This window comes from Salmo trutta, chromosome 22, assembly GCF_901001165.1.
Source record: "Salmo trutta chromosome 22, fSalTru1.1, whole genome shotgun sequence".
Taxonomy (NCBI): Eukaryota; Metazoa; Chordata; class Actinopteri; order Salmoniformes; family Salmonidae; genus Salmo; species Salmo trutta.
The window spans coordinates 46,392,417-46,414,961 of record NC_042978.1 but is presented as its reverse complement, the minus strand read 5'-3'; the positions used below and the strand labels follow the sequence as shown (position 1 = coordinate 46,414,961).

The 22,545-nt window shown below is 46.4% G+C and overlaps 1 protein-coding gene across 3 annotated transcripts in view; it reads left to right on the top strand.

Moving 5' to 3' along the window:
- LOC115158830 (insulin receptor-like) overlaps positions 1–22,545 on the top strand; it is a 178,533-nt gene that overhangs the window by 22,727 nt on the left and 133,261 nt on the right. For all 3 annotated transcript variants that reach the window (XM_029708186.1, XM_029708185.1, XM_029708184.1), the window contains exon 2: positions 21,823–22,365. In XM_029708186.1, coding sequence (XP_029564046.1) covers positions 21,823–22,365 — 543 coding nt within the window. The remainder of the gene's footprint in view (positions 1–21,822; positions 22,366–22,545) is intronic.

Genomic DNA, 22,545 nt, shown 5'->3' with positions numbered 1-22,545 from the left:
TGCCCCCTTGTGTTGGCGTTATGCCCCCTAAAAGATCCATGCCCTGCAGCTAAAGTGCCGTTGTGCTATTGGGCTGAATATAATAATTATAATTCCCTTCTCCCGGCTGCCAACCGCCGTGCGCCGAAGCACCTCTCGCTCACATGGCTCGCTCAGATATCTCCATTTGTTTTAATTAGCCAATGTCAGTCACAGGATCGGGATCATACTCACAGGCCTCGCAGCTCTAAAGTACAAGTGAAGACAGACACATCGGGGATGCAATGGCTCCCATTATTATTATCGAATTCCAAGGCTCAGATGCTAGAATAACTGTCCATATGTACTTTTCCTCAGCCAACAAGATGAGCAATGAACAGCAAAAGCACTAGCCTAGCTACTATCCCCCATAGTACAAAAGTTGACCTTTTCTATTGGTCAGCTTATCCTTTTTGTTCGAGAAATAAATATTCCAAACACTCTGGTACAGTTGTGGGATGATAGATCCCACATTAATACAATCACTGTACATAAAAAAAAAAATGTAATTCACTTTTAAAATGCAATGAGGCTCATGCAACAGATCAGAACGTTGATAAACTAAACGTGGCAGTAGGCTATACATGCAAAAGTTCCAAGATGCAATTAGCGGGAAAACACTTCTCCAAAAGCATTTTCATGTGACAGAGATGGAAAATATCATTTTAGAAAATTTAGAGAGGGGAGATCTAAAGATGCAACAACTATCATGGGTTGATAATATGACTAGGATTGTGTCTTTTGGCTGCTGGACAACAAACATTTTATTGAACATGAGTGTGATAGGTTACAGGTTTCAATGGCAAATGAGGAAGTGTTTAAAATAATTCCCCCAGCATTTCTATGGTTGGAATTTGGATAGGTTTCTTTGAAATAAGGTAAGACATGCCTCGTAAAATGGAGGGGGGGGGGAAATCCAGGTTTTAAACAATTACGTTTATGGTTAAATGGTTTGAAAATGCTGACTGCCTCTGCTCAGATTGTAAGGTGAATGATGTTCTGGTGCCCAACAGGCTCTGGCCTTTCTCTGCTATCAGAACGAACAGTGCCTCAAGTATATCGAACAAAAGCCTTTTAGATTTTTATTCATTATCCTACACTATAATTGTCAAACATGTCTGGCATTTAATTCAAAGTCTCATTTAAAGTTTGGCTACATTTTCTGGTGCGGACATTAAAGGCTGTAGCCAATACCATAGACTATCACCTACACATGTAGCCAATACCATAGACTATCACCTACACATGTAGCCAATACCATAGACTATCACCTACACATGTAGCCAATACCATAGACTATCACCTACACATGTAGCCAATACCATAGACTATCACCTACACATGTAGCCAATACCATAGACTATCACCTACACATGTAGCCAATACCATAGACTATCACCTACACATGTAGCCAATACCATAGACTATCACCTACACATGTAGCCAATACCATAGACTATCACCTACACATGTAGCCAATACCATAGACTATCACCTACACTTAACTTTCTCTTAATAGAATAGCTAGTGTTTTTTGGGGGGGGTTTCAAATACATTTTATTGCCTATTTTGGTTAATGGCCTTGGTGCCCTGGCAGATGGCCCTGGCAGATGGCCCTGGCAGATGGCCCTGGCAGATGGTCCTTGGTGCCCTGGCAGATGGCCCTGGCAGATGGTCCTTGGTGCCCTGGCAGATGGCCCTGGCAGATGGCCCTGGCAGATGGCCCTGGCAGATGGTCCTTGGTGCCCTGGCAGATGGCCCTGGCAGATGGTCCTTGGTGCCCTGGCAGATGGCCCTGGCAGATGGTCCCTGGCAGATGGCCCTGGCAGATGGTCCCTGGCAGATGGCCCTGGCAGATGGTCCTTGGTGCCCTGGCAGATGGCCCTTGGTGCCCTGGCAGATGGCCCTTGGTGCCCTGGCAGATGGCCCTTGGTGCCCTGGCAGATGGTCCTTGGTGCCCTGGCAGATTGGGTACCTCTTGAAGGACAAATGGCCTTGCCCCTAAATCACTAAATTCTAGGCCTGCTCAACTTGTTAAGTGCTAGAGAGTGGAAAAGTATTAAGCCAGTTTTAAAGTACCAATAGGAAAAACACGTTTACAGAAGTGTTGAATTTTCCCCAATATGGGGAGGGGGTTGGGTAGGAGTGGGGGTTGGAGGGATGAGAGGAGTGGGGGATTGGAGAGGAGTGGGGGATTGGAGAGGAGTGGGGGATTGGAGAGGAGTGGGGGATTGGAGGGATGAGGGAGAGAGGGAGTGGGGGGATTGGAGGGATGAGAGGAGTGGGGATTGGAGGGATGAGGGAGAGAGGGAGTGGAGGGATTGGAGGGATGAGGGAGAGAGGGATTGGAGGGATGAGGGAGAGAGGGAGTGGGGGGATTGGAGGGATGAGGGAGAGAGGGAGTGGAGGGAGGGATGAGAGGAGTGGGGGATGGGGGAGAGTTTGGGAAGAGGAGGGAGGGATGGGGAGAAGAAGGGAGTGGGTGAGGGAGGTAGGAGGGGAGAGAGCGATGGATGGAGGGAGAGTGGGATGGAGGAGAGAGGGAGGAGGGGCCAGCTGGGTGGGGCTTATTTGGCAAGGTGGTCTGTGGGCAGACTGAGGCTTTCCATCAGCAGGCAGTCTGACCTGGTGGTCTACAGCACAGACAAGCACCCCATTAAAGTCACCTGGCTGTTTTCCTTTCCGTCTCTCTCTCTCTCTGTCTCTCTGTCTCTCTGTCTCTCTGTCTCCCTCCGTGTCTCTCTCTCTGTCTCCCTCCGTGTCTCTCTCTCTGTCTCCCTCCGTGTCTCTCTCTCTGTCTCCCTCCGTGTCTCTCTCTCTGTCTCCCTCCGTGTCTCTCTCTCTGTCTCCCTCCGTGTCTCTCTCTCTCTGTCTCCCTCCGTGTCTCTCTCTCTCTGTCTCCCTCCGTGTCTCTCTCTCTCTGTCTCCCTCCGTGTCTCTCTCTCTGTCTCCCTCCGTGTGTCTCTCTCTCTGTCTCCCTCCGTGTGTCTCTCTCTCTGTCTCCCTCCGTGTCTCTCTCTCTCTCTCTCTCCCTCCGTGTCTCTCTCTCTCTCTCTCCCTCCGTGTCTCTCTCTCTCTCCCTCTCCGTGTCTCTCTCTCTCTCCACACTAGTGCTCTCTCTCTCTCCACACTAGTGCTCTCTCTTGAACACAGCCATCTCATTTCAAGGCTGTAAGAATCGTATTATTGTCTTCTCTGTTAACTCAACAAAGAAAAAGGGGAGAAAAAAAAGAGGACCAGACGGGTAGTAGGAGGGACAGGGTCAGACGGGTAGTAGGAGGGACAGGGTCAGACGGGTAGTAGGAGGGTCAGACGGGTAGTAGGAGGGTCAGACGGGTAGTAGGAGGGACAGGGTCAGACGGGTAGTAGGAGGGACAGGGTCAGACGGGTAGTAGGAGGGACAGGGTCAGACGGGTAGTAGGAGGGACAGGGTCAGACGGGTAGTAGGAGGGACAGGGTCAGACGGGTAGTAGGAGGGACAGGGTCAGACGGGTAGTAGGAGGGACAGGGTCAGACGGGTAGTAGGAGGGACAGGGTCAGACGGGTAGTAGGAGGGACAGGGTCAGACGGGTAGTAGGAGGGACAGGGTCAGACGGGTAGTAGGAGGGACAGGGTCAGACGGGTAGTGCGAGGGACAGTGCCTAATGATCAGTTTGTCTGTCTGGCTCATGGAGTGTCATGCAGTACCTGTCTGTTCCTCTTATCTGTTGAGCTAAATGGACTAGTGCCGCTGTTTTCGTCTAAGTGGGTGAATGGGTTCTGCTCAGCCACTCTGTTAGCTGCTATTGTTCCTGCACTTAGTGTTCATCTCTCTGCTGACGGTCATCCCTCCTTCGTTCCATCTCTCCTTCGTTCCATCTCTCCTTCGTTCCATCTCTCCTTCGTTCCATCTCTCCTTCGTTCCATTTCTCCTTCCAGAGGAGAAAAATCCATAAGGGTTTAATAGGAGCATCTAAGGCCATCATCCACATTGCTCGCCCCCGTCATCAGAGGAATGGTTTTGTTTCAGAAAGTCCTTTCTAGATACCTTTCTCTCTTGATTGATGGCGTATTGTACACATGGCGACTAGTTCTATTGGCAGGATCTTCCCAAGGCTTTGGCAGGAAGTTGAAAGAGATGGCTAAGTGGTTTAGATAGCGATAGCCATCTGTTTCTGGCTGGGCAGGGAGAGCTGGTGTAGGACCACTAGATGCAGCAGTATACCTCTGGTTTGTGGGGGTGGCTGTGTCTCTGGGCCCAGCTGCTTGGTGGCTGAATTGGTGGAAAATCGTCCCTGTGTTTCTCTGGTCATTCGTCCTTGTTGAGGCTGCTTGTTGCTTCTCGTCCGGGTTTAAGTTAGAAGATGATAAAGGAGCATGTTTTCTGTTTTTAAAGTTACCCACTGTGTTCATCTGTCTTCTAACACAGTATTTTAGGCCAGTCACAGTCTGCTGTTCATTACCTGTCCAAACTCTCCCGCTATTGGAGGAATGCCGTTTCCTGGAGTTCGTTTTGTTTTGTTTGGAGCAGCACCTGGTTTGTGAGTTTTGTGACTGGCTTCCAGACGTCGTCTTTTACATTTTTCTCCGCAGAATTGAGGAGCTATTTTTCTGGTTGGATCTGGACATTGTTGTAATAAAATCAGTAGTGCGTTAATCCTTAGCTGCATGCTGAAGACACAGCTGAGAATACTGTCTGTTACTGTGTGAGTTGTCAAAAGGAACTAAGGAATTATTACAAAGGTTTTGATCTCCAGAATACCTTAAAGACCGGACGGACTGAAAGACCTCTTCTCTTCGAGCATCATCGGGTTCAGGGAAGGTCACTCCTGGAGAGGTGAAATCTGCTGCCTCTCTATGTAAAATAATCTCTCTCTGTTGGTTTATATGGTAATCCTGCTGCCTCTGTCCTGTTCCCCACCTCAATAACTAACTGCTGTTTCCCTCTGTGTGCTTGCCTCTCTCATCCGGGAGCCTGGCTTCCTTTTCTTCCTTTGTTATTGGAGGGCCAGGCAGAGGCGTCTGGGAGGGCCAGGCGGGGGCGTCTGGGAGGGCCAGGCGGGGGCGTCTGGGAGGGCCAGGCGGAGGCGTCTGGGGGGGCCAGGCGGAGGCGTCTAGGGGGGCCAGGCGGGGGCGTCTGGGAGGGCCAGGCGGGGGGCGTCTGGGAGGGCCAGGCGGGGGCGTCTGGGAGGGCCAGGCGGGGGCGTCTGGGAGGGCCAGGCGGGGGCGTCTGGGAGGGCCAGGCGGGGGCGTCTGGGAGGGCCAGGCGGGGGCGTCTGGGAGGGCCAGGCGGAGGCGTCTGGGAGGGCCAGGCGGAGGCGTCTAGGGGGGCCAGGCGGGGGCGTCTGGGAGGGCCAGGCGGAGGCGTCTGGGAGGGCCAGGCGGGGGCGTCTGGGGGGGCCAGGCGGGGGCGTCTGGGAGGGCCAGGCGGAGGCGTCTGGGAGGGCCAGGCGGAGGCGTCTAGGGGGGCCAGGCGGGGGCGTCTGGGAGGGCCAGGCGGAGGCGTCTGGGAGGGCCAGGCGGGGGCGTCTGGGGGGGCCAGGCGGGGGCGTCTGGGGGGGCCAGGCGGAGGCGTCTGGGAGGGCCAGGCGGGGGCGTCTGGGGGGGCCAGGCGGGGGCGTCTGGGGGGGCCAGGCGGGGCGTCTGGGGGGGCCAGGCAGGGGCGTCTGGGGGTGCCAGTCAGAGGCGTCTGGGGGGGCCAGGCAGAGGCGTCTGGGGGGGCCAGGCAGAGACAAAATCGCCACAGTGATTTTAATTTAACCCTTCTCTCGACCGCCCATCTGACATTATGGTCCTTTTATTAGTGCTGGAGTCTGCCATGCTTCAGCACACAGCCTGTACAGTAACCAGATGCGCTCGCTCTCCTTTTCAATGGGAGTGAGACTGAGACCATTACACAACAACAGCCAGCCTGCCAGGGATGCTAAAGATGGAACACCATTTAAATATTGCACTATGCAATTTGTTTATCTGCGGTTTGATTAGATTTTTCCCGTAGTGTATCTGTTAGCTTTAGTTTGCTAGATCACCATTTGTGTTTTATGCAGCGTAGTCCTTACTGTAGGGCACGTTGATGCAACAACGGTGCTGGTTTACCCACGTGTGTTCCTATTTATATCACAGTTAGTTCCTACTGTCTACAGCCTGTCCCTCGTCTTTCTGAATGTTATTTAGATCCCTTGGTTGATTGAAATGCCTCACATAGTAATTACTCTGGGTAAATTTTTACATTTGAAAGCCACGTCTTGGCGTTCACTGGTCCACTGCAATATGCTTCTGTTTTTTTTTTCAACTCCAAACCCACCACTGGTGGGCGTGGGCAAAGAGCTCTATTTTCAAGTCATCGGACCATAGCACCGCCTGGAGTTCGCTAAATGGCATTTGGCGCTTGGATTGGAAGCGGCGCTATGGTCAGATGACATGAACATAGAGCTCTTTGGCCACACACATACCAATGGTTGGTTTGGCATCGAAAAAACAGAAGCATAAGCAGAAAATAACCTCATACCTACAGTAAAATATGGTGGTGGAGCTTTGACGTTATGAGAATATTTTTCTTCCACTGGTCCTGGGCCCCTTGTGAAGGTCAATTTCATCATGAACTTTACCAAGTATCAGGACATTTTTGGCAAATACCTGGTTGCCTCTGGCAGGAAGTTGAAACTTTGGATGCAATTGGATCTTCCAGCAAGACAATAAGCACACATTAAAATCTACAAAGAAATAAAATATACATTTTGCATTGTCCATCTGTCTCCGGACTTGAAGCCACTGAAAACCTGTGGTTTGAATTGGAATAGGGACCCCCCCCCCCCCCCCCCCCCCCCCAGCCCTTCAATTAGTTTTTGTGTGTATGTGCTTCTGTAACAGCAGGCTATAGGGACTTCCATTCATGCATGTGATCACCAACCGTCCTGCAGCCCTTACTTCAGCCCTACTGGGAAGAGCTCTCCTCTCTCCCTGGACTTTCCCAGCTTTCCTAATGCTGGTTGGTTGGACGTTGTCATTGTTTTAAAGTGACAGTTCCTCCTTCAGCTGCCTCACCGCAAAACATTCTAAACTTCCTCTCTTCCCTCGCCCCCCCCCCCCCCCCAATCCCCTGGCCTGGCAGGTTAAAAACAAGGCAAATTTTGTGTTGCTCAGTCAGTCTCGGTCATGTTCCTCTCGGGACTTACTGTGAGAGGAGCTAGGCTGTCTTTACCTTACTGTGAGAGGAGCTAGGCTGTCTTTACCTTACTGTGAGAGGAGCTAGGCTGTCTTTACCTTACTGTGAGAGGAGCTAGGCTGTCTTTACCTTACTGTGAGAGGAGCTAGGCTGTCTTTACCTTACCGTGAGAGGAGCTAGGCTGTCTTACCCTTACTGTGAGAGGAGCTAGGCAGTCTTTACCTTACTGTGAGAGGAGCTAGGCAGTCTTTACCTTACTGTGAGAGGAGCTAGGCTGTCTTTACCTTACCGTGAGAGGAGCTAGGCTGTCTTTACCTTACCGTGAGAGGAGCTAGGCTGTCTTTACCTTACCGTGAGAGGAGCTAGGCTGTCTTTACCTTACCGTGAGAGGAGCTAGGCTGTCTTTACCTTACTGTGAGAGGAGCTAGGCTGTCTTTACCTTACTGTGAGAGGAGCTAGGCTGTCTTTACCTTACTGTGAGAGGAGCTAGGCTGTCTTTACCTTACTGTGAGAGGAGCTAGGCTGTCTTTACCTTACTGTGAGAGGAGCTAGGCTGTCTTTACCTTACTGTGAGAGGAGCTAGGCTGTCTTTACCTTACTGTGAGAGGAGCTAGGCTGTCTTTACCTTACTGTGAGAGGAGCTAGGCTGTCTTTACCTTACCGTGAGAGGAGCTAGGCTGTCTTTACCTTACTGTGAGAGGAGCTAGGCTGTCTTTACCATCAGTCATCTTTAGGAACAGCGTGGCAGTAGTTAGAAAAACTACTTTTTCCCCCTGTCATTTCATTTTCAAATGTTACTGTTTTTAGTCCTCGTGTTTCATTCAGCAGTTGAAGTTACTGTTTTTAGTCATGTTTCATTCAGTAGTTGAAGTTACTGTTTTTAGTCCTCATGTTTCATTCAGTAGTTGAAGTAACTGGACAGTTATGTGGAGCTTGTTTCTTTGCACTTGCGTCATCACAGCGTTGCTGCGTTAAGTATGTTGTTGCTGAATGGGTATCCGGTGGAAGACCATGCAGTTAGAGTTGAACTCCTTGCCTGTGCGCGTGTGTGTGTACGTGACGGAATTCTCTGTTGGTGGCATCCCAGCTCACGGCCCTTTTTTAACATGGTCCATTTCCACATAGACCTAACCTCCATACCAGTGTGTTACGTTCATGTAAAACTCTTGTGTTAATGTGCTTCCATAGCTAGGGCTGACGTTTTATACTGATGAACATCACAATCAAAACGTATGCATTGTGGGAAGGTGGTACATTTCACAGTCAGCCATTGTTATGGAGGTGACCGCTGAAAAGTACCAGTGGCCTGTCTTAGCCCGGAGCCATGGCCCAGTGAGACCCTCCACCCGGATGGAAAGCTCGCCATCAATCCCTTTAATCTTGTTGGTTGTGATCCACAGGGAACAACAGGTCAGCATGCTGCCCGTTACAGGTATATTTCATGTCTGTGTTTTTATTATTTTGTGGGCTGTATTTCATTCCGTTTATGTTCCTACGTCCAGTTGATTATTTGTGTATATATCGTACATCGCATATCGTAAAAGCAGTTCTGCATTGTTGCCTCGTCACTGCTGAGCTCCAGTCCAACGGCAGCGAGCTTTACACCACTCCAGCCGTCGCTTGGTGTCGCGCGTGGTGATCTTAGGCTTGTGTGCGGCTGCCCGACAAACAGTTATTGTGCTGACGTTGCTTCCAGAGGCAGTCTGGAACTCGGTAGTGAGTGTTGCAACCGAGGACAGACGATTTTTATGCGCTTCAGCACTCGGTGGTCCCGTTCTGTGAACTTGTGTCGCCTACCACTTCACGACTGAGCCGTTGTTGCTCCTAGGCGTTTCCACTTTACAATAACAGCGCTCACAGTTGACCGGGGCAACTCTAGCAGGGCAAACATTTTACAAACTGACTTGTAGGAAAGGTGGCATCCTATGACGGTGCCACGTTGAAAGTAACTGAGCTCTTCAGTAAGGCAATTCTACTGTCAATGTTTGTCTATGGAGATTGCATGGCTGTGTACTTGATTTTATACACCGGTCAGTAACGGGTGTGGCTGAAATAGAAGAATCCACTAATTTGAAGGTGTGTCCACATACTTTTGTTTATATATAGTGTGTTTTCTCTCCTCACTGGATCACCAGACGGCGTCTGACTGATACGCCACTTTTCTCTGGTTCTTTCCTCCAGTGTAGTTTTTCTCCAGTAGCAAATTAAAATGCAAAATTAACTTAAAGCAAAGCATTAGAAATATGATGGCCATGCATCGTTTTTGGGGAAAAAAATACCTTCCCTTTTTTCCTTGTATTTTAATTTACTTATGTGTGGCCGCGAGCCAATTAGCATTGCACTTTTGGCTGTTATCTGATGAAAATGATTCTCAGCCAAATGTGTTGCAATAATGTATTTTGTGTTTAGAAAAACTATAGTTGCACAACCTTTATCACTCTGTTGAAGCATAGAACCATACGCTTCCTTACACACCAGGCACAGCCACACCGTAGCCTATAGCAACACCGTAGCCTATAGCAACACCGTAGCCTATAGCAACACCGTAGCCTATAGCAACACCGTAGCCTATAGCCACACCGTAGCCTATAGCCACACCGTAGCCTATAGCAACACCGTAGCCTATAGCAACACCGTAGCCTATAGCCACACCGTAGCCTATAGCCACACCGTAGCCTATAGCAACACCGTAGCCTATAGCAACACCGTAGCCTATAGCAACACCGTAGCCTATAGCCACACCGTAGCCTATAGCCACACCGTAGCCTATAGCCACACCGTAGCCTATAGCCACACCGTAGCCTATAGCCACACCGTAGCCTATAGCAACACCGTAGCCTATAGCAACACCGTAGCCTATAGCAACACCGTAGCCTATAGCAACACCGTAGCCTATAGCAACACCGTAGCCTATAGCCACACCGTAGCCTATAGCAACACCGTAGCCTATAGCCACACCGTAGCCTATAGCAACACCGTAGCCTATAGCAACACCGTAGCCTATAGCAACACCGTAGCCTATAGCAACACCGTAGCCTATAGCAACACCGTAGCCTATAGCCACACCGTAGCCTATAGCAACACCGTAGCCTATAGCCACACCGTAGCCTATAGCCACACCGTAGCCTATAGCAACACCGTAGCCTATAGCAACACCGTAGCCTATAGCAACACCGTAGCCTATAGCAACACCGTAGCCTATAGCAACACCGTAGCCTATAGCCACACCGTAGCCTATAGCAACACCGTAGCCTATAGCCACACCGTAGCCTATAGCCACACCGTAGCCTATAGCCACACCGTAGCCTATAGCCACACCGTAGCCTATAGCAACACCGTAGCCTATAGCCACACCGTAGCCTATAGCCACACCGTAGCCTATAGCCACACCGTAGCCTATAGCAACACCGTAGCCTATAGCAACACCGTAGCCTATAGCAACACCGTAGCCTATAGCAACACCGTAGCCTATAGCAACACCGTAGCCTATAGCCACACCGTAGCCTATAGCAACACCGTAGCCTATAGCCACACCGTAGCCTATAGCAACACCGTAGCCTATAGCAACACCGACTGGAAATCAATAACCTGTTACTCGCTCTACTGAAAATAAATGCTAATACATTCTTATTAAATCATTACATTGTTAGTTGATAAGGTGTTGTATTATGAAACCCACACCATTTTTTTCTCTCCTTCATATTTTTGTTGTTGTTGTGCATCCTGGTGGTTCGGTCCCTGCCAGGAGAAGGAGATATTTTTGTTGTTGTTGTGCATCCTGGTGGTTCGGTCCCTGCCAGGAGAAGCCAAGCCGGTCAGTGTGTTTGTACTTGCTGGGACTTGTTGCTATAGTGAGCTGTTGCCGCCGCCTTTAAAAAAAAAAAATGTTTTATTGATGTTTGCCCAATTTATATCTTGAGGAAACTGATGTTATCGACGGGTACCTTGTCTTTTGGCATAACGTTGTAGGCCTTTCTATTGTTCTAGTCTGTAATGGACTTTTAATATGGTGAATCAGCTTGCCATATCGACTGTTTGAACGGCAGGGTACGTACTGGTGACCCATTTAAAAAAATGAATACCGATTTACAGTTGGCACAGTGAACAGAGCTAAACCAAGAGTCATTGTTCTGTCATTTTAAATCCACACATGTATGCCAAACAAAAAACGATAGATTTTTTAAAGTTTAACAAACCGTACTACTCTATGCACAATGAATACTTTAAACAATTTACACACTAGATATGAAAATGAAAGCCATTTACTTGAAAAACAGTGCAGTTTTGTTACCAACCTTTGTATCGACACAGTTCTTCCTGTAAAGGTTCATTTTTAATTTTCTTCATTGTTCAAAGTAGGTCCTTCTGCATAGACTACTATTGTTTACTGAACTTTTTAAATCAATGGTTTTTGTTTGGTTTACATTTTAATGTAAAACATCTCTGAGTCAGCATAATTCTGTTACCATGGAATTGGACTTGTCTAGGCCTAGTTTGGTCCTGATATCCCCCTGGTCGTTACGTTGGGGTTCTGTCCTGATATCCCCCTGGTCGTTAGGTTGGGGTTCTGTCCTGATATCCCCCCGGTCGTTACGTTGGGGTTCTGTCCTGATATCCCCCTGGTCGTTACGTTGGGGTTCTGTCCTGATATCCCCCTGGTCGTTACGTTGGGGTTCTGTCCTGATATCCCCCTGGTCGTTAGGTTGGGGTTCTGTCCTGATATCCCCCTGGTCGTTAGGTTGGGGTTCTGTCCTGATATCCCCCTGGTCGTTAGGTTGGGGTTCTGTCCTGATATCCCCCTGGTCGTTACGTTGGGGTTCTGTCCTGATATCCCCCTGGTCGTTAGGTTGGGGTTCTGTCCTGATATCCCCCTGGTCGTTAGGTTGGGGTTCTGTCCTGATATCCCCCTGGTCGTTAGGTTGGGGTTCTGTCCTGATATCCCCCTGGTCGTTAGGTTGGGGTTCTGTCCTGATATCCCCCTGGTCGTTAGGTTGGGGTTCTGTCCTGATATCCCCCTGGTCGTTACGTTGGGGTTCTGTCCTGATATCCCCCTGGTCGTTACGTTGGGGTTCTGTCCTGATATCCCCCTGGTCGTTACGTTGGGGTTCTGTCCTGATATCCCCCTGGTCGTTAGGTTGGGGTTCTGTCCTGATATCCCCCCGGTCGTTACGTTGGGGTTCTGTCCTGATATCCCCCCGGTCGTTACGTTGGGGTTCTGTCCTGATATCCCCCCGGTCGTTAGGTTGGGGTTCTGTCCTGATATCCCCCTGGTCGTTACGTTGGGGTTCTGTCCTGATATCCCCCCGGTCGTTACGTTGGGGTTCTGTCCTGATATCCCCCCGGTCGTTAGGTTGGGGTTCTGTCCTGATATCCCCCCGGTCGCTACGTTGGGGTTCTGTCCTGATATCCCCCCGGTCGTTAGGTTGGGGTTCTGTCCTGATATCCCCCCGGTCGTTAGGTTGGGGTTCTGTCCTGATATCCCCCCGGTCGTTAGGTTGGGGTCTGTCCTGATATCCCCCCGGTCGTTAGGTTGGGGTTCTGTCCTGATATCCCCCCGGTCGTTAGGTTGGGGTTCTGTCCTGATATCCCCCCGGTCGTTAGGTTGGGGTTCTGTCCTGATATCCCCCCGGTCGTTAGGTTGGGGTTCTGTCCTGATATCCCCCCGGTCGTTAGGTTGGGGTTCTGTCCTGATATCCCCCCGGTCGTTAGGTTGGGGTTCTGTCCTGATATCCCCCCGGTCGTTAGGTTGGGGTTCTGTCCTGATATCCCCCCGGTCGTTACGTTGGGGTTCTGTCCTGATATCCCCCAGGTCGTTACGTTGGGGTTCTGTCCTGATATCCCCCCGGTCGTTTCTGTCTGTGTCAGTTTGTACCTGGATTGTTGACATGTTTGAGGGTTAAACATTAACCCAGCGATAAGTTAAGTACTGTACCTGCCTGCTAATGGTGTGTGTGTGTGTGTGTGTGTGTGTGTGTGTGTGTGTGTGTGTACTGGTGTGTGTGTGTGTGTACTGGTGTGTGTACTGGTGTGTGTGTGTACTGGGGGGTGTGTGTGTGTGCGTGCGTGCACTGGGGGGGTGTGTGTGTGCGTGCACTGGGGGGGGGGTGTGTGTGTGTGTGTGTGTGTGTGTGTGTGTGTGTGTGTGTGTGTGTACTGGGGGGGGTGTGGGTGTGTGTGTGTGTGCTGGGGGTGAGTGTGTGTGCTGGGGGTGAGTGTGTGTGTGTGTGTGTGCTGGGGGTGTGTGTGTGTGTGTGTGTGTGTGTGTGTGTGTGTGTGTGTGTACTGGGGGGGTTTGTGTGTGTACTGGGGGGTGGGTGTGTGTGTGTACTTTGGGGTGTGTGTGTACTGGGGGGTGTGTGTGTGTGTGTACTGGGGTGTGTGTGTGTGTGTGTGTGTGTGTACTGGGGGGGTGTGTGTGTGTGTACTGGGGGGTGGGTGTGTGTGTGTACTTTGGGGGGTGTGTGTGTGTGTGTGTACTGGGGGGGGTGTGTGTGCTGGGGGGGTGTGTGTGTGTGTGTACTGGGGGGGGGTGTGTGTGCTGGGGGTGTGTGTGTGTGTGTGTGCTGGGGGGGTGTGTGTGTGTGTGTGCTGGGGGAGTGTGTGTGTGTGTGTGTGTGTGCTGGGGGGGTGTGTGTGTGCTGGGGGGTGTGTGTGTGCTGGGGTGTGTGTGTGTGCTGGGGGAGGGTGTGTGTGCTGGGGGGTGTGTGTGTACTGGTGTGTGTACTGGTGTGTGGGTGTGTGTACTGGGGGTGTGTGTGTGTACTGGGTGTGTGTGTGTGTGTGTGTGTGTGTGTGGGGGGGGGGGGGGGGGGTGTGTACTGGGTGTGTGTGTGTGTGTGTGTGTGTGTGTGTGTGTGTGTGTGTGTGTGTGTGTGTGGGGGGGGGTGTGTGTACTGCTTTGTGTGGGTGTGTACTGGGGGGTGGGGGTGTGGTTGAAGATGACCTTTCTGTGATAATGAATTCTCCATTCCTTCCCTCCCCATCAACACGGCAGTGTGCTCAACTCAGCCTCACTGAACAAAAACAGAAACGTAACATTGAACAATTTACTGAACTACAGTTCATATGAGGAAATCAGTCAATTGAAATACATTCTTTAGGCCTTAATCTATGGATTTCACATGACTTGGAATACAGATATGCATCTGTTTGTCACAGAAACCTTAAAGGTAGGGACGTGGATCAGAACCAGTCAGTATCTGGTCTGACCACCATTTGCCTCATGCAGCGTGACACATCTCCTTCACATAGAGTTGATCAGGCTGTTGATTGTGGCCTGTGGAATATTCTTTCACTCCTCTTCAATGGCTGTGTGTAGTTGCTGGATATTGGCAGGAACTGGAACACGCTGTTGTACACGTCAATCCAGAGCATCCCAAACATGCTCAATGGGTGACATGTCTGGTGAGTATGCAGGCCATGGAAGAACTGGGACATTTTCAGCTTCCAGGAATTGTGTACAGATGCGACAAAGGATTGTGCGTTTATCATGCTGAAACATGAGGTGATGGCTGAAGGTGAAATGGCACGACAATGGGCTTGAGGATCTTGTCACGGTATCTCTGCGCATTCAAATTGCCATCCATAAAATGTAATTTTGTTCGTTGTCTGTAGCTTATGCCTGCCCATACCATAACCCCACCATCCACCATAGGGCACTCTGGTCACAACGTTGACATCAGCAAACCGCTCGCCCACTTGACGCCATACACGCTGTCTGCCATCTACCCGGTACAGTTGAAACGAGAATTCATCCATGAAGAGCACACATCTCCAGTGTGCCAGTGGCCATCGAAGGTGAGCATTTGCCCACTGAAGTCGGTTACGATGCTGAACTGCAGTCAGGTCAAGACCCTGGTGAGGACGATGAGCACACAGATGTGCTTCCCTGAGATGATTTCTGACAGTTTGTGCAGAAATTCCTCGGTTGTGCAAACCCACAGTTTCATTAGCTGTTCAGGTGTCTGGTCTCAGACGAACCCGCAGGTGAAGCAGCCAGATGTGTAGGTACTGGGCTGGCGTGGTTACACGTGGTCTGCGGTTGTGAGGCTGGTTGGACGTACTGCCACATTCTCTAAAACGACGTAGGAGGCGGCTTATGGTAGAGAAATGAATATTACATTCTCTGGCAATAGCTCTGGTGGACATTCCTGCAGTCAGCGTATCAATTGCACGCTCCCTTAAAACTTGAGACATCTGTGTCATTGTGTTGTGACAAAACTGCACATTTTAGAGTGACCTTTTATTGTTCCCAGCACAAGGTGCACCTGTGTAATGATCATGCTGTTTAATCAGCTTCTTGATATGCCACACCTGTCAGGTGGATGGATTATCTTGGCAAAGGAGAAATGCTCACTAACAGGGATGTAAAGTAATTTGTGCACAGAATTTGAGTGAAATAAGATTTTTGTGCGTATAGAACATTTCTGGGATCTTTTATTTCAGCTTCTGAAACGTGGGACCGACACTTTACATGTTGCGTTTATATTTTTGTTCAGTATAGATTATGAAAAGTTGCTTTCCAGGCTTTTTATTCCTGGTAAAGCTTTGAGGCTTTCTATTAGGGCTGTCCCCGACTTATATTGGTCGACCGAAAGTTGTCCTGTTCTTTCAGGCAAACGATTGGTTGACATATTTAAAAACTAGTTTTTGTCCATATATTGACAGATATAGACATGTAAAATCAACTACAATATGCACTGATCTTGTCTGATGCTTTAAGCACACTGTTTGATTCAATAATCAAGACACACAAATTACACAAAGAGCCCAGCCCGATGGTCACGCTGTGTTAAAAACATCGTCTCGCTCTCCTCTCTACTGCAGCGGAAAGGCACCACGTTGTCTCTCTCTCCTCCCTACTGCAGCGGAAAGGCACCATGTTGTCTCTCTCTCCTCCCTAATGCAGCGGAAAGGCACCACGTTGTCGCTCTCTCATCCCTACTGCAGCGAAAAGGCACCACGTTGTGTCTCTCCTCCCTACTGCAGCGAAAAGGCACCACGTTGTCTCTCTCCTCCCTACTGCAGCGAAAAGGCACCACGTTGTGTCTCTCCTCCCTACTGCAGCGAAAAGGCACCACGTTGTCTCTCCTCCCTACTGCAGCGAAAAGGCACCACGTTGTCTCTCTCCTCCCTACTGCAGAGAAAAGGCACCACAGCACAGGAAGTGTTTATTGCGCTGTCCGTGCTGAAGCTGCTACATCATTACAGCCAATTTAGTTTCTTACTTGTTTTTGACTGTAAGCTCTTACGAAATCCCTCATTTGTTTACAAAAAAACATTCCCTATTCTCTCAACCCTGGTTTTCTTTACGTGAAACGTGTAAGCAATAGAGACCAATAGGACCTGACCTATAGCCTGTCAGAATCGCGTCAATACATTGGTTATAACACACTCAGAACACATACTGTCGACAGCAAAATGGACGTGGAAAAGAAACTGAAAACGGGCGAATGATTACTGTTTGCTCAGGAGGGAAAGGAGAAATCGGAACAGTAGAAGACATTTTGGCTTAGTTGTGATAACTACTGGAGGTCCAGAAAATGTAGGGTAGAGTAGCAAGTATTATGTGTTCCAACCCAGTTGCTGTTAGATTACAATATTATCATTTTTTTCTGAACAGTGTAAACAACACTAAGTAAATAAGTGTACCAGAGACTTTTCTAATGACATAAATAAATACATTTATATATTTATAAACCCTTTGCATGCATTCGTGAATTTTTTAAAATGTATTTATATTTATTTTTTATTTTGTTTATTCATTGTTTAGGCTAATTATTCAAAGCCCCCTTTTTGTTATTTAATTTTAAAACTAATAATGCTTGATTGCATTTCAAAGCATGAATGTCTCGTATGCTGTGTGATGGCATGAACGAATGAATGATTGATACAGTAGCCTGTATATTGAAATATAGGCCTAAAGTAAGTTATGGTATTAACACTAAACAGGACGTGCTGTTAGGCCTACAGCTCGATGGTGGATATACAAGGCTACTATACAAATCCTACTAATGGTAACGACATTACTTATTATTATAATGATCATAATAACAATGGAGATGGAGAAAAAGCAGCATATAGGAGCGAGAACTGCATCCATTTTATGTGCGACAATCAGGTGCTGTTAGATTATTGTTATTTTTCCGCCTGCTTGGAACAGTGTAAACAACACTAAATAAATAAGTGATACCAGTCTGTTTTGTTTACATGGACGATACATTGGAGATAATATAAGACAAGTACTGGAAACAGTAGAACACTATGAAAAATCTGGGAAACCAGGCCTGGTATTTATAGCTGACTTTGAAAAGGCTTTTGATAAAGTATGTCTGGAGTTTATATAAATATATAATTGCCTGGAACATTTCAATTTTGGAGAATCTCTTAAAATGGGTTCATCATGTATTATATGTAAAATAGTAAATAATGGCTACTTCACAGAAAGTTTTAAACTGTCAAGAGGAGTAAAACAAGGTTGTCCAATATCGGCATAGCTATTTATTATGGACATCGAAATGTTAGCTATTAAAATCAGATCCGACTATCAACTGATTCATGTTTTCTTATAAATCCACAACTTGGATCCCTCCACAGCCTCAAAGAGGATCTAGATACTTTTTCTAGCCTCTCTGGATTACAACCAAATTATGATCAGTGTACTATATTACTTATTGGATCACTAAAAAATAAAACTTTTACATTACTGTGTAGTTTACCAATAAAATGGTCTGATGGTGATTTGGATATACTCTGTATACATATCGCAAAATAAATAAACTATCTCACTCCAATACATTTTATAGAAGCTTAGCACAAAGGGATAAGATCTTGTGACCACGGAAAGGAAAATACCTGTCTATTTGTGGAAAAATCATCCTGATTAACTCTTTAGTCATATCCCATTTTACCTATTTGCTTATGGTCTTGCAAACACCTAGCGAACAGTTATTTACATTATATGAGAAAAAAATATTTAGTTTTATTTGGAACAGCAAGCCAGACAAAATGAATGAATATGAATTCAGAGGGCAGAAATTATAAAAAATTAAAGCATTAACCCTGTCATTAAAGGCTTCAGTCACACAGAAAGTTCGACTTAAATCCGAACTGGTTCTCTAGCAAATTAATAAGAATGTCTCACCCAATGTTTAAGAATGACCCCTTTTCCCTTTATTCAGATTACAACCTCTCACTCTCAGTTATTTGAAAAGGAAATCGTCTCCCAAATACTGCTATTTTTAAAACAAGCCATAGAAACTTGGTTGCAATTTCAATTTAATCCCTCAGAAAAAAACATAAATAATACAGCAAATATTGTGGTTAAACTCAAATATACTAATAGATCAACAAAAAAAAAACATACTTTTTTGAAAAACTGTTTAACCTCTCTGGGCTATGTGGGACGATTTCGTCCCACCTACGTAACAGCCACTTCAATCCAGTGGCGCGATTTTTGAATCGTTAGAAATGCTATAACTTCAATTTCTCAAACATATGACTATTTCACAGCTATTTAAAGACAAGAATCTCGTTAATCTAACCCCACTGTCCGATTTCAAAAAGGCTTTACAACAAAAGCAAAACATTAGATTATGTCAGCAGAGTACCCAGCCAGAAATAATCACACAGCCATTTTTCAAGCTAGCATATCATGTCACATAAACCCAAACCATATCTAAATGCAGCACTAACCTTTGATGATCTTCATCAGATGACACACCTAGGACATTGTGTTATACAATACATGCATGTCTGTTCAATCAAGTTGATATTTATATCAAAAACCAGCTTTTTACATTAGCATGTGACGTTCAGAACTAGCATTCCCACCGAACACTTCCGGTGATTTTACTAAATTACTCACGATAAACGTTCACAAAAAGCATAACAATTATTTTAAGAATTATAGATACATTACCCCTCTATGCACTCGATATGTCCGATTTTAAAATAGCTTTTCGGATGAAGCACATTTTGCAATAATCTAAGTACATAGCCCGGCATTACAGGGCTAGCTATTTAGATACCCACCCAGTTCAGCCTCCACCAAAATCACATTTCCTATAAGAAAAATGTTCTTACCTTGCTTGTTCTTCATCAGAATACACTGCCAGGACTTCTACTTCAATAACAAATGTTGGTTTGGTCCCAAATAATCCATCGTTATGTTCCAACAGCGACGTTTTGTTCGTGAGTTCTAGAATGCTTCTTCGCGGTGTCGCGCATGGCGCATTGGCGTGTCAAAAATGTCTAAATATTCCATTACCGTACTTCGAAGCATGTCAACCGCTGTTTAAAACCAATTTTTATGCCATTTATGTCATAGAGAAGTGTTAATATTCCGACCGGGAGTATGCATTGAGCCTAAACAGCCGAATAAAATTTCTCCTCAGAAGCGACTCATGCACGCGCATCATTGAAAGGTCCTCCGAGCATCCACTTACAAAAGGCGATAATATATTTCAACCTGAGGTTCCCTCGTAAACCTTCAGTTATTTCGCGGGCTCTGAGAGCCTATTGGAGCCCTGGGAATTGTCACGTTACAGCTAAGATCCTTACTTTTCAATAAAAAGAGGTAAGACGCACGACTCCTTGTCAGACAGGGTACTTCCTGCTTGAAGCCTTGTCAGGTTTTTGCCTGCCATAGGAGTTCTGTTATACTCACAGACACCATTCAAACAGTTTTAGAAAATTCAGAGTGTTTTCTATCCAAACCTGAACAATAATATGCACATTCTAGCTTCTGAGTTGGTGTAGGAGGCAGTTAAAAATGGGAACATATTTTTTCCAAAATTCTCAATACTGCCCCCTATACCAAAGAGGTTAAAAAAGTATAATCTTTGTAAATTATATCGTAAATATGACTGGTGGAGTTGTCACACATGCAGCTAACAAAAATATATGGAAATGTCTGCTCTACCCAAAATTACAACCAACTAATTGCAGCATTACCGCAGAAAATGTAAAATGAAAGTGGAAGTGGGAAAAAGTAGGGAACTTGTCTGTCGGCCCTGCATTATAGACCATAATTGGTTAAAGAAAATTGTGATAAATTAAAAAAAAACGTATAATTTATTTATTTAAATTATTATACAAAAATCTTGCAACCAATAGAATGTTATATATGGGGGATACAACCTTCCCAGATCTGCAGATGTTGCTGTGAAGAGACAGAATCATTAGATCATTTGTTTTGGTACTGTTCATAATGTAGCTTGTTTTTGGTCACAGGTACAGGAATGGCTGAAGAATTGCAATATTTACCTGGAGCTAACGCTGCAGATAGCTATACTGGGTAATTTGAAAAGTCATAGTCAATCGATCAATAATATAATACTTTTAGCAAAATGTTTAATTTACAATCTGTAGAAATTATGAGAATAGAATTTTGTAACACATCACAGAACAGTTGACAAATATATGGCAAATATAAATCCAATATGGATGGTGTTGATAGATGGGAGGGGTTGAATAGAGCTGAAGGTTGGGACTAATAACAATTAATAACAACAAGATAACTAATGTGAAACATACTGTGTCCGTAAAACCTATATAGGTTCATAACTTTTGTGGTAGAAATAGATGGGTGAGGTTAGAGGAAGGACAGGAGTAAAAACAAACAAAATATAACTATTGTACAATAGACTGTACCCGTAAAATGTATATAGTATTTATAAGATGGAGGTAGAAGCCTAAGGGTTGTTGTTCACTATTTTACTCCAATTATGGGACGGGTGGTAGGGTTAGAAAGTAATAAAGGAAGATATCTTTTAAAAAACTGTGTGTGTGTGTGTATGTACATCCAGAAATGTACATCCAGAAATGTACATACATACATTTCTGCTAGTATGTATGTGTGTGTGTGTATACATATATATATACATACATACATACATACATACATACATACATACATACATACATACATACATACATACATACATACATACATTTCTGCTAGTATGTATGTATGTACATTTCTGGATGTACATACATCCAGAAATGTACAATGTACAATGTAGAATATATATATATATATATTCTACATTGTAGAAGAATAGTGAAGACATCAAAACTATGAAATAACACATGGAATCATGTAGTAACCAAAAAAATGTTAATCAAAATAGATTTTATATTTGACATTGTACAAAGTAGCCACCCTTTGCCTTGATGACAGCTTTTGCGCACTCTTGGCATTCTCTCAACCAGCTTCATGAGGTAGTCACCTGGAATGCATTTCTATTAACAGGTGTTGCTTGTTAAAAGTTAATTTGTGAAATTAGCTCTTTGATGCCTGTTAATTCAGGTAAGAGTATGTAACTTAACTGAGGGGAAATCCAGTCCAATCCAAGCGGTGCCGTGCAGTAGCTATCTAAGAGAATGCAGCGGCCCTATGAATGGCTTGATTCTCTTGTGTGTAAAATATTTGTGTTTCATGGTTGTAGCTGGAAGAGGGAAGGCAATGATGGTATCTCCCGCTTGTATTCTTTATTTTTATTTTACACTCATCCGTGTGTCTTAAATCCAACACTAACCGACGTTACTGCAACTTTTATTTTTATGTTCTTGTCTTAAATCGGTTAAATTACTGTCATTCAATGAACCACTGCTTATCAAGATGGTTACTAACATGTCTCCTCTTCTCTCTTCTCCAGTCTGTCAGAGTAAGGACATTCGTAACAACGTGACCAACCTGCAGTTGTTAGAGAACTGCACGGTAATCGAGGGCCACTTGAAGATCCTCCTCATGTTCAAGACAAAGGACTTTAGGGGAATCAGCTACCCCAAGCTGACCGTGGTCACCGACTACCTCCTCCTGTTCAGGGTCTACGGTCTGGAATCCCTCAGCGACCTGTTCCCCAACCTGACGGTGATCCGAGGCAACAACCTGTTCTTCAACTACGCCCTGGTTCTGTTTGAGATGGTGCACCTGAAGGAGCTGGGGCTCCACAGCCTCATGAACATCACTAGAGGAGCCGTGAGGTTGGAGAAGAACCCGGACCTCTGCTACCTCTCTACCCTGGACTGGTCCAAGATCCTGGACACGGTGGAGGACAACTACATCGTGTCCAATAAGAACAACCAGGAGTGTGGGGACGTCTGTCCAGGCACGGCCCAGGGGAAGACCACCTGTCCCCAGACCACCATCAACGGACAGTTTGGAGAGCGCTGCTGGACTCAGAACCACTGCCAGAGAAGTAAGTTTAGTTACTTTTAGTTACTCAGTCTGGTAAAGAACACACAATACAGAGAACTGAATAGAAATGTTGATAACTCAAACATTTGTAGCCCCACTCCGTTTTCTTTGGTTCCTTTCCTGTTACGTGCCATATGTTCAGTTGGCATAATGTGAATCTATGAAGGTGTATGCCTGTGTG